This window comes from Mustela nigripes, chromosome 10 (genome assembly GCF_022355385.1).
Source record: "Mustela nigripes isolate SB6536 chromosome 10, MUSNIG.SB6536, whole genome shotgun sequence".
In the NCBI taxonomy this organism is placed as follows: domain Eukaryota; kingdom Metazoa; phylum Chordata; class Mammalia; order Carnivora; family Mustelidae; genus Mustela; species Mustela nigripes.
Window position 1 is genome coordinate 40,575,811 of NC_081566.1, and position 12,398 is coordinate 40,588,208.

The window sequence follows — 12,398 nt, forward strand, 5'->3', positions numbered from 1 at the left end:
TACCATAACAAGAATGAGAACAAAACCTCAGAAATATTTGGCTCAGTAACATTTGTAACAGCAGCTTCTCTGGACTAATAGACACCATGTCGAACTGTAATATGATTCCTCTTCAGTTGGGAACAATGTCACCAAAGTGCCCTAAAACCAATTTTCCTTCAGAAAATTCAGTAGGGAAAGGCAAAAAGAAAAAGTTGACTAAAATTTGATAAGAGACATTATTTTTTTTTTTTTTTTTTTTTTTAAAGATTTTATTTATTATTTATTTGACAGAGAGAGAAATCACAAGTAGGCGGAGAGTCAGGCAGAGAGAGAGAGAGAAGCAGGCTCCCGCTGAGCAAAGAGCCCGATGCGGGGCTCGATCCCAGGACACTGAGATCATGACCTGAGCCGAAGGCAGCGGCTTAATCCACTGAGCCACCCAGGCGCCCCGATAAGAGACATTATTAATACTATTTATTATATTACATAAAAATCTTAGTTTTAATAAAATAATTATCATTGGGTTTATAAAAGTATATTATAGGATTTCTTTCTTTTTTTTTTTTTTTAAAGATTTTATTTATTTATTTGACAGACAGATCATAAGTAGGCAGAGAGGCAGGCAGAGAGAGAGGAGGAAGCAGGCTCTCTGCGGAGCTCGATCCCAGGACCCTGGGATCATGACCCGAGCTGAAGGCAGAGGCTTTAACCCACTGAGCCACCCAGGCGCCCCTATTACAGGATTTCTTTAGCAAATTCCTTCCATAGCACTTACAAAATTCATCAGACTTTGATTCTTTCCAATATTAAACTGAGGTGCCACGAATTTCTGGGCTCTGTGAGGCATTTTCTGGGAGCTACTAACTATATAATTCGACCACTGGAAATTAATGCTTTGGGCTTCAAAGACCTCTCTAGCCCTATATTGGACTTCTCACTCCAACTGTCAGCCTAACTACAGATCTCCTGCAGTAAAAACTCGGCTAAGCTACTGACACTGTAATTTAGCATTAGGATTGACCAACATCCCTCTTGCTGGGTAAGTCACTGAACCCTTGCCTGCCCACAGGTAGTTTCCCCTCTGCTAGGTGAAAAACAACTCCTTCAGGGCTCAGTTCACATGTCCCTTCTTCCCACTCTGTCCCACTCCCAGCCCCGTCAGGCATTTATCATTCGCCTCCTGCTTATGGTCACCAACCTTTTTTCACTTCCTTTTTTTTTTTTTTTATTTTAAAGATTTATCCATTTATTTGACAGAGAGAGAGATCACAAGTAGGCAGAGAGGCACACAGGGAGTCGGGGGGAACAGGCTCCCCACGGAGCAGAGAGCCTGATGTGAGGCTTGATCCCAGGACCCTGGGATCATGACCCAAGCTGAAGGCAGAGGCTCAACACACTGAGCCACCCAGGTGCCCCTTTTTACTTCCTTTTTGATCCACTTCCTTCTTAAGATCATGACCTGAGCTGAGGACAGTCGCATAACCAATTGAGCCACCCAGGTGTCCCACTTCCTTTTTGATCCACTTCTTTTTTGATCTCATTTTAACTTAGAAGGTTTAATTCTTCTTTTTCTCTAACTTCTTCACTTTGAATAAGTTCATTACTCTCATTTATACTCTGTAAGTTTTGCCTTTTTGTCTGTTCTCTACCACTACACGGTGAACTACTGAAAACAAGAACTGTATCTCACTCACTTTGGGATCCATAGCACCTGGCACGTATAGTTTATTGCAAATATCTACTGCTGTATACCAGAAAGTCTTAATAAATGTTTGTAAAATGAATGAATAGTAGAGAAGTGTCCTACAGAAATCTACTTTATTTCCAATTTCTGCTTATTCTACACTCTCTTTAATAGTGATTCTTGGGACACCTGGGTGGCTCAGATAGTTGAATGTCGGCCTTTGGCTCAGGTTGTGATCCCAGGGTCCTGAAATCAAGTCCCACATCGGACTCCTGCTCAGGAGGGAGTCTGCTTCCCCCTCTGCCTGCTGCTCCCCCGCTTGTGCTCGTGCTCTCACTCTCGCTCTCCGTGGCAGATAAATAAAATCTTAAAAATGGTCAGTTGTAAGACATCTAGAGAAACATTAAAAAAAAAAAAAAAAGTGACTCTTAACCATTGGGATCATGAAGGTGGCTAACTCCCTCCCATAAAAATGCAAATAAATTTGGCATATAATCTCAGGGTATTGAGTGAAACCTTTGGAGCCAATACTGACAACTCGATTAAGGTGCCCTCCTACAGAAACACAGTAATTCCACCTTGTTTTTCCCAAGTTCTGTAATGGCCCAGTCTTGAAGAAACCCGAATACCAAGCCAGATTTGTACCTGAATCTCATCACATTTGATTAGCTTTTCCACCTCTCCTTGACTTAGAAGAATGAATTCTTCATGCTGTACCACTTCAGGAAAATGCTTCTGGCTAAAAACTTCAGCTGCTTGCATCAGGTCAACACAGTTGTGAGTTTCAGCAAAATCCCTGATACCCAGGCAATTGGAGGGGTCCAACTGACTTTCTAAGAATTCACAGCAGGCTTGCTTCACACCTAGGACAAACACAGACAACGAACACTTCAGGGTACTTGACCAGGTGTGAACTGGTCTACATCCTTGGATCGAGGTATCTTCTCTACAAATCTTCTCTACAAGGTAACAGAGGAATCCTGGCTCAACATCTGATGATCAGATTAGAAATTTTATGCTTAAGGAATTCAATTTCTGTTTCATGTGCTATGTGACCTTGGCCTTCACAACTATGTCTCTGTTTTGGCTTTAAAATAAGTATAGTAAGACAAACTGTTTCTATGGACACTGGCACAATTAAAAATGCCTATAAGCCTCTTGGGAATCAAGCTTTTATAAAACCAATCACAATTTAACATAATGTACCCAATTTCTACTCTATATGCAAACTTACTGAAAGACTCCAATGAAGGAAAACTAGAAGATACTAACACCAATATTTTATTTCTCTAATTGACAAGTTCAGATCATAAATCTAACTTTACAGCTGTGCAATAGTGCAAAAGCTTCATACTGTTTTCAGTCATGTATTAAAAAATAAAAATTTTCAACCATGTGTTTGAAAAAACTGAAAATCATAGAAACATCAGGGCAGATTAAGAAAGACAGACTGGGGGGACGCCTGGGTGGCTCAGTTGGTCGGGCAGCTGCCTTCGGCTCAGGTCATGATCCCAGCGTTCTGGGATCAAGTCCCACATCAGGCTCCTTGCTCGGCAGGGAGCCTGCTTCTCCCTCTGCCTCTGCCTGCCATTCTGTCTGCCTGTGCTCGCTCTCTCTCCCTCTCCCTCTCTCTCTGGTAAATAAATAAAATCTTAAAAAAAAAAAAAAAAAGAAAGACAGACTGGGAATACGAATGTTTAATCCTGTGAAAACATTATACACTTTCATTTTTGTATGTCAATTTAAATTTCCAAGAGATAGTTTACATTCAAAAATTAGAAATACAAAAGGGTTTACCATGAATAATCCCTCGGCCTCCCTATCTACCTGGCCATCTAGTTCCTTTCCATGTAGGCCATGAATAGTTATCAGTCTCCTGTGTTTCCCTGTAGAGTTAGTGTATACATATATGTAAGAAAATGTGTCTATCATTCCCTCTTCCACTTTTTAAAAAACAGAAAAGGCGTAAATACTCTCTTTAAAAAGAGCCAAATACTCACATGTGGAGAGGTTCTTTGAAATTACGATTGAAATCTGATCTTCTGTGCAACAAGCAGTAAACATGAGTGCCTACAGTCTGTCTCTGTAATTTTCAGGATTAAGTTTACACCATTAATTTTAAACATTCCCAAGGCTACCCTGGCACGACAGCAATTTTAACATCCGTACCTTTCAGCTGAAGCAGACAGGCTGCAGGGAGCAGTTCTTGCACATTCTCCACTGTCACGTGTACAGTTTCAGTGTACACAAAGTCCAACAGAATTTCCATGGTAGAAGCAGTTAAACCTTGAATATCAACATAAGGTTTTCCCTTCTCTGAAAGCTGAAGATTCAAAGGATATGAAATAATGGTGGTTATACTTCCCATGAGATGAAGGCAGAATCTCATATCCAAGAGCTTGAAGGAATGTTAACATTAATTGAATAAACAGCTTTAAAAAATTATAGTCTAATTTGTTTGATTTGTATAAAGCAAATATGGCATATATTTGTAGCTTTTCAAATTGGGGGCAGCTGTATGTAACCCAAGAGCACACAGTGAGGTGACACCTTGGAATATCAATTTTACTAGTGAATAATTTAAAACACTACTTTTGTAATAAAACAAACATAGATCTATTACAGAATAGAATGCAAGAATTCTGTGAACATACACTACTGTGCCGCTGAGCTTTCACGGTAAAACTCAAAATTTCAATGACATTTCATGCTTGTAGAGGATCCTGTGGCTTACAGCTCCAGACTCTCCTACTACTTAGTATTGTTCTGTTTGTCCTTCTACTACACTTGGTAATGATGAAACATGCACGTCATCTTAAGGGACCTTCTACTGTGACACTGAATGTAACTGAACTTTTGATACTTTTTCAAAATATTGGATTGAGTCTATTTTGGGATTACTGAATTGTTAGTGGCATATTTAGTCCTTAACTTAAGAGTTACGAGTATCAAAAAGGACAGATAATCACAGAACACTTTGACCAAGAGTGGAATTCTTCAGTTTTTACAGGACAGTAAACTACCTGGAAACTGATTACCTTATGAAAATTTTATTACATCTTAACCTTAGTTAGAAATTAAAATTACAAAACTTCCATTATAAACTAAATGACTTTATCATCTTTGATTTCTCCGTAAGCCCAAAATAATAATCAAGAAGTATTCTCGGGCGCCTGGGTGGCTCAGTGGGTTAAAGCCTCTGCCTTCAGCTTAGGTCAGACGATCCCATGGTCCTGGGATCAAGCCCCACATTGGGCTCTCTGCTCAGCAGGGAGCCTGTTTCCTCTTCTCTCTCTGCCTGCCTTGCTGCCTACTTGTGATCTGTCAAATAAATAAATAAATAAAATCTTAAAAAAAAAAAAAGTATTCTCTACCAAAGCCAATAACAAAATCAACCCCTAACATTAAAAATGTCGTTAGTGGGGCACCTGGGTGGCTCAGTGGGTTAAGCCTCTGCTTTCGGCTTGGGTTGTGATCCCAGGGTCCTACAATCAAGCCCCGCATCAGGCTCTCTGCTCAGTGGGGAGCCTGCTTCCCTCCCTCTCTCTGCCTGCTTCTCTGCCTACTTGTGACCTCTGTCTGTCAAATAAAGAAATCTTTAAAAAAAAAAAAGTCGTTAGTAATCATTTTGGAAAAATATTTTATTAACATTGCAAAAAGTAAAAATATTTACAAACAGAAACATATAAGTAAATCTATTCCAGAAATTTCTTACTCAACAAACCATATTCCCATCAAATGACTTAAATATGAAAACATTTTGCTATTTATTAACTCAGAACAATTTATAGTATCATTTCACATTCATATTTGCTTTACAATTTTTCCAAGTGCTCCTTATTTCCTATTATTTCACCTAATTCTCACAGCAACCTGGTAAAGATTTAGAGGTCTGGTATTATTCCCACTCAAAGCAGTTATGTGACTTAACCAAGGTATTTAACTAGTAAGAGACAGCTAAAACTCAGGTCCTTTTGTCTCACTCAAACGATCTTTTCGTTGGACTTCAGTCAGGGAGCATTTCAGGGCTGGAAGAGAACAATGAAACCATCTAGTTCAACTCCTTTATTTTAAAGATCAACCCAATGAAGTTAGATGGTTGTCAGGGTTCACAAAGCACTGATAAGAGAACTGAGTCTTGGACCTAGATCTCTGGACCCTCTCCTTTGTATCATTTACTTTAAAAAATAAAGACAAACCATCTGGCATTTTCTTGCCTAATACCAGTTTTTAAAGAAAGACTATAAAATAATCCCTGATGAGAAAAAAGAAAGAATTCTTTTATAGAACTCCATATCAATGTGCAGAAAGAGCAAAGACAGGCTAATTTTCCTCAAGCTGACAAAGAACAGGATGTACAATATATAATTAGTAGTCAGCAGTCCTGCTCCATTAGTACCTCATGCTCAGCAGCTGCTGAGAGAACCTTCCTTACCCAGTTAAATGCCAACTGCTTCTGATGCTCCTGGGCAGTTATTGTTTCTGGAGGAAAACAGGACGTGATCGGTGATGTTGTATTATACAAGAGCGTTTTAAAATTAGCCTGAATTAGCAGGAATGATCTGGCAGGTTTCCATGTTTTTCCTACCAGCCATGTGACCAAGCATTGGCTCAGAGCATCATAAACTATTTTGGCTTTGAAATTATAGAATATAAAAATCTGCATATCAGAGGCTGAGGAAGCACAGTAGTTAAAATTTGTATAAAGCAACTAAGTAAGATTTGTATAAAGCAATATGGCATATATTCATAGCTTTTCAAATATGGCATATATTGTTTAGGTTTAGAGTCAGAAAATTTAGAAGTAAACCCCACCTCCACCATTTATAAGCCACATGACCTAAGGCAAGTCATTTAATATCGGGGACCTTGTTTCTTCGTTTGTAAAATGAGATGGCAACATCTAACTCTAGGGTGAATGAGATATAACCATCACTCTCCTATTCAGATCCAACAACAACACCTTCACTAAGGTAAAAAGATGAAAGAAAATATTGCTGGTTTAAAAAAAATGTCTTTTAAGATTTGAGAAAGAGGGAGAGAGAGCACGTGCACATGCTCACGAGCAGGAGGAGAGGGAGAAGCAGGCTCCCCTCGGAGCAGGGAGCCCAACGTGGGGCTTGATCCCAGGACCCCAGGATCATGACCTGAGCCAAAGGCAGAGGCTTAATGAACTGAGCCACCCAGGTATGCCCCGTTTTCTTTCTTTCTTTTTTTTTTAATTTTTAAAGGGGCGCCTGGGTGACTCAGTCAGTTAAGCCTCCAACTCTTGATTTTGGGTCAGGTCATGATCTCATGGTTGTTAAGACTGAACCCTCCGTTGGGCTCCCCACCAGAGATTCTTTCTCTTCCTCCCTCTGTCGGCCCCTTCCCCCGTCCCTGCTTGTGTGCTTTCTCTCTTAAAAAAATTTTTTTGAAAATAATGTTAACGTGATATTTCAGACATATGCATAAATACAGACAGATACATGATATAATACACTGGTATACTCTCACTCAAGCTTCAAGACTTGGGTGGCTCATAAGTTAAGCATCCAACTCCTGATTTTTTAATTATTTGACAGACAGAGATCACAAGTGGGCAGAGAAGCAGGCTCCCCGCTGAGCAGAGAGTCCGATGCAGGGCTCGATCCCAGGACCCTGGAATCATGACCTGAGCAGAAGGCAGAGGCTTTAACCCACTGAGCCACCCAGGTACCCCCAACTCCTGATTTCTTGATTCCAGCTCAGGTCATGATCTCAGGGTTGTGAGATCAAGCCCTGTGATAGGCTCCATGCTCAGCTTCCCTTCTCCCTCTGCCTCTACCCCCTACTCCCGTACTCTCTCAAATAAATAAATCTTTACAAAGAATTCAAGATAATTGATTTAAAATTTAAAAAACCAGACTTGCGATTTTGAAAAATAAAAAAAGTTGCAGTGTTCTCTGTTGTTTGGCTTTCTAAGAGCACTTCACAATATATTCAAGAGGCTCACTCTACATTTTAAGTATTCTGCCAACTACTAAAGCAGTTAAAAAAAAGGATTTATTTATTTATTTATTTATTGGGGGGTAGGGGTGGGGGCAGAGAGGGAGAGATGCTTCAAGCAGACTCCCAGCTGAGTGGAGAGGACCAGGACGGAAGGCAGGTTCGTCTCATACCCATGAGATCACAACCTGAGCTGAAACTAAGAGCCGCTTAACTGGCTGAGCCACTCAGACACCCCTAAAACAGTCTCTTTCTTTCTTCTTTCTCTTTTAAAGATTTTATTTATTTATTTGACAGAGAAAAAGAGAGAGGGAGGGAGAGAGAGAGGGCATGGCGGGGGTAGAGGGGGCAGAGGAAGCAGGCTCCCTGCTCAGCAGGGAGCCCAACGTGGCTCAATCCCAGGACCTTGGGATCATGCATGAGCTGAGCCGAAGGCAGACGCCTAGCCAAGATAGCCACCCAGGCGCCCAACAGTCTTTCTTCATACCTATAAGCACAACCTTTTTTCTTGTCAAGTCAACCATTTCCTTATTCCCTTTAACTGCTTACACCCAGCATCTTTTTCCAGGTTAAACTCCATACACCTCCGCCGTCACGCAGTCATTTATTAAGTCGTCCTCCTCTCATCTGAAATTACTCTAAATCTACACTGGTCGCATGACTGGTGATTTTCTTCATATACTGTTAGGTGGAGTTGGATGAGGACTAAATCCTACTCTTCTTTCCTTCCTTCCCCATTATCCTCCTCGAATTCACTTTAAAATATTAGACTTTAGAAGGAGGAAAAAAAACCAGGAAAACAAATTTTAAAAATAAGTAAAATCCAGTAGCTGACATTTGTGTTTTACCACATGCCAGACACTGCTCTAAACACTTCATGTCATTTTCTCAAATAACTGCCACAATAACCATATGTGATTGCACATTGCAAATACCCCTAATTTAGAGATGAGGAAACTAAGGCATCGTCTAAAGGCAGATTTTGACCACAGTCTGCCCACCGAACCACCATACTATAGAAATGTACTATTACATCAAGCTTCTACTATTTTATCCAATGAGATGAGACAACTACAAGGTTACAAGTATGCGTTTCATTTGTGAGGTGGTGACTGACCACTTACCTCGCTGGTGAACATGGCACAGAAATAGTCGCTACAGGCAGCTAGCACGATCCGATGGGCAGGGAAGTCTTTCTGCTCTACTCTCAGGGTCACATCACAGAGGGTGTTGCTCTTCCGGAGAGAGTTCATTGAATTGAGGATGGATTTAGCGTGAGTATTTGTCATTATGTCTTTGGGGGCCATAATGCCTCCCATCAAGCAATATGGAGAAGGAATGAAAGGGGTCCTTGGATGCTGCACGTGCAAGAGAAAAAAAACCCAGGGCACACTTGAAGGACTAGGAAAATTAAACATATTCAATTAGCTATACAAACTGAGGCAGCTTCCTCAGACCAAACACAAGAGTACTCCTACTACTGGTCTTCACACAACACTCTAGCCACAAACCCAAGTAAAAACAATCTCCTCTTCCTACAAATTCCAATATCGAGTGCCCCTACCACTTGACATTTACTATAATCAATACTCAACTGTACTTTAAATGGAAAAAAAAAACCATACATATCTTGCATATCTTCACAATGCTGTCACAGTCTCAAATGATAAAATGAAAAGATAAAATTTCTTAGAGGTGTGATATCACTATTACTTAATATACATAAATAGATTAAGTAGATAAGTATTTAGAGGATAGGATTCTGTTTTATATATATTTTTTCCCTATACTAGAGCAGGTGTACCTTAAATGTTTAGATATCAAATGCAAGAAAAGAAAGATTGTGTATTCAACTTAGAGCAATAAAGGCCAGAGTCACTGAAAATAACTTTTTTCTAAAGACATATGCAAAGAATTATTATGACTTCCAAATATATCTGGATTTCTTCTTAAAATGACATTTCAAATGAGGCCCCATTACCTACACTACATAATGGAAATACTGCAAGCTTACCTATGGGCTCTCAAGTTATTGAAGGCTCTACATTAGTAGCAAATGTCCAGTAGTAATTCTTCTATACTGAAACCAAGAGCCTAATTATTAGGGTAGAAACCTATTAAAACTCCACTACTAATTTCACTGCTATAGCCTGTCACTTGCAAAGTTCACTTACATGCATCAAGTTAAAAAAAAAAACCCAGTAATACATTCTTATTTAAAAGACCCAATGTACTTTTTACTTTCTTGGTTGTTGCCAGGCTTTAGTGACCTTTCTTTTTTGTCTCAAAAAAGGACAATTTCTGGGGAATGAAATGGGATGGTTATTAAGAGTCTATTTGGAATCTATAACTTTCTGATATAATCCAAGGGGGAAAAAATTAAACAATGATCTTCAAGAGTCCACAACTCACAACCATAATTTTTGAATAGCACAAACGAGATCCTAAATTCTCACCTACTTCTATATGCAGTTAGCATTATTATTTTATAAGAACTCTACATAAGCTCTCCAACAACCTGCAAGATCCATTTTACAGAATAGGAGGCGATTCGTCAAAGTATATGACGTTTTTCAAAAGTATTTTCCTTAAGTCTATTTACTTCCAATTCTGGAGAATTAAGAAAAAATCTGAACAGATGCCCATTTTCGGTGAAGATTTCCTGAGTTACCACAGGGCTCAGCCTAGGACTGGATTTTACAGTTTGTGTCACAACCGACAGTTAACCTTAATTCCGTGTAGTCTTCCTCCTTGGGCATTCCTGCCTCATCACGCAAAACCTCGGCCCTATCTTTCCCTCTCACCTTTCTGGAACTTCTGTTAACATCTGAATAGAGGGGTACCACCACGGAAGACTCGGGAGGAGGGCGAGAGCGGAAAGATGTCAAATTCTGGAGAGACTAAATTCCAGATGGAAGAAGGGGAGGATTCCAGGTGGGAGAAGGAAAGACAGCCTTCCCTCCTGACAACACCGGGAACAGCTCTGGCAGTTCCAGGTGGAGGTCGTGGAGGGGCGCGGTCAGGAAGGGGCTGAGAGGAGGACGCTCTACACCAGAAACGCCCCCGGCCCCGCAAGCCTCTCTCAAGTCTCCGGCGTCTCTGCCTTCCAACCCCGAGGGAGTCGATGGGTGGGGGGGCTGGGGGGAGAGGGCCGTAAGCGGCAGCCAGGGGTTAGGAAGGGAAGGGCAGAGCTGCCTGCCACCTCCTCCTGCAACTCACCTCCGCTCGCGGGCCCACCCAGCCACGCCGGGCCTGTTCCCCGCCCGTGGGGATTGGGTGGGGCGCGGGGCCAGCAGCCGGCTCAGGAGGAGCCCAAGCGCTGCCGCCGCCCCGACCCGGAGGCTCTGGAGCCGTCACCGTGGTCGTCCGGGATCTCGCCTCCGCGGCCGCGCGGCGTGATGACGTAATGCAACTCGAGACCCGCCCTCCTCCCGGTCCCCGGTTGCGTCACGTGATCAGGAGGCGTCATGTGACCTTCAGGTACCCGGGGGCCGGCTTCGGCCCACTTAGAGAAAGGCGGAAAGAAAAGGTGGGGCAGGGTGGGGTCCGGCAAAGAGGGGCGGGTGTACAGTTCTCTGCCGGGTGATTGGCTGAGACCAGATTCTGCCCCAGTCGCCCGAGACCCGGCAGACGGAAGCGATTCCACGTTTCTAAACTCAAGGGCTGGTTGCAGGAAGCATCTTTTACCTGCCGGGTTTTTAGGAACCCTCTCACTTCGAGAAAACCCACGGGGGCTTCAAGTTTCTTTGCGTCCATTGTCCACAACGGCCTTATCCCGCGGACCATGGCTGTGGGGAGAATCCTCTGAGCCTTGCGATCCACTGACCTCAGCATTCTCTGCATCATAATGGGCCTATCATCACCCTCGAGGTGGTTCTCCTCTACTTCTTGTAGTGCAGGACAAAGAAGTGGAAGGAACTTGTGGTCACTAGAAGTTGGGCGCTGTGAGGGAAATTGCAAAGGATCGTATGGGAAGCCCCAGTAGTCATCATATCCCCCTCTTTCTCTTCTGCTGGCTTTTCACCAGCTCGCGGGTGCAGAGTGGAATTTTGTTTCTAACTGATTCTGGCATACTTATCTTAATGGTCCAGAGGGGAATGAGAAATTGCCAACTTCTATGCACGTCCAAACTATTTTTGATGGTACAGTGCTTCTGCTTCTGCCTTATCCAGGGGGAATATGTTCCAAAGCTCCCAGAGGATGCCTGAAATCACAGATAATGCTGAATACTGTTTTTGCTATGTTTTTTCCTGTGCATATGTATCATGAAGTTTAATCGTTAAGTTAGGCATAGTAAGAAATTAACAACAGTAGTAAGACAGACTACACCAACACACTAAAAGTTGTGTGAATGTGATCGCGCTCTCTAAAACTATGGTACAGTATCCACTGTTCTCTTGATGATGTGAGATGATAAAATGCCTACGTGATGAGATGAAGTGAAGGGAATGATGTAGACACTGTAACATAGTGTTAGGTTACCCACTGACCTGGCCATATGTCTGGAGCATCACCTGGTTCCATAGATCAGTGACTACCAGTAACCGAAATTGTGGAGAAGGGAGAACTACTGTACTGTTTTCCTTTGTAGGGCCTTTGATTTACGGATAATAAAATGATAGCCTAGTGGATAGCAATCTAATTTTACAGTGTTTCCATCTTTTGTAACATCTCTCTCTGATCTAAAAGTATTCCTGATTGGGCCACCTGGGTGGCTCAGTCATTTAAGCATCCCACTCTTTGTTTTGGCTCAAGCAGTCATCTC

General features: G+C 41.9%; 1 protein-coding gene across 3 annotated transcripts in view; it reads right to left on the minus strand.

Moving 5' to 3' along the window:
* Window positions 1-11,480, minus strand: part of KLHL12 (kelch like family member 12) — a 30,731-nt gene extending 19,251 nt beyond the window's left edge. The window contains exons 1-4 of one of the 3 annotated variants that reach the window (XM_059413128.1): window positions 11,321-11,480; window positions 8,758-8,991; window positions 3,836-3,989; window positions 2,312-2,529 (exon numbers count right to left, since the gene is read on the minus strand). In XM_059413128.1, coding sequence (XP_059269111.1) covers window positions 2,312-2,529; window positions 3,836-3,989; window positions 8,758-8,991; window positions 11,321-11,479 — 765 coding nt within the window. In that variant the 5' untranslated portion in view covers window position 11,480. Of the gene's footprint in view, window positions 1-2,311; window positions 2,530-3,835; window positions 3,990-8,757; window positions 8,992-10,852; window positions 11,052-11,320 lie in introns of those variants that run through there. The other 2 variants (XM_059413127.1, XM_059413126.1) reach the window with 2 other exon arrangements.
* Between the last annotated feature and the right edge of the window lie 918 nt (window positions 11,481-12,398).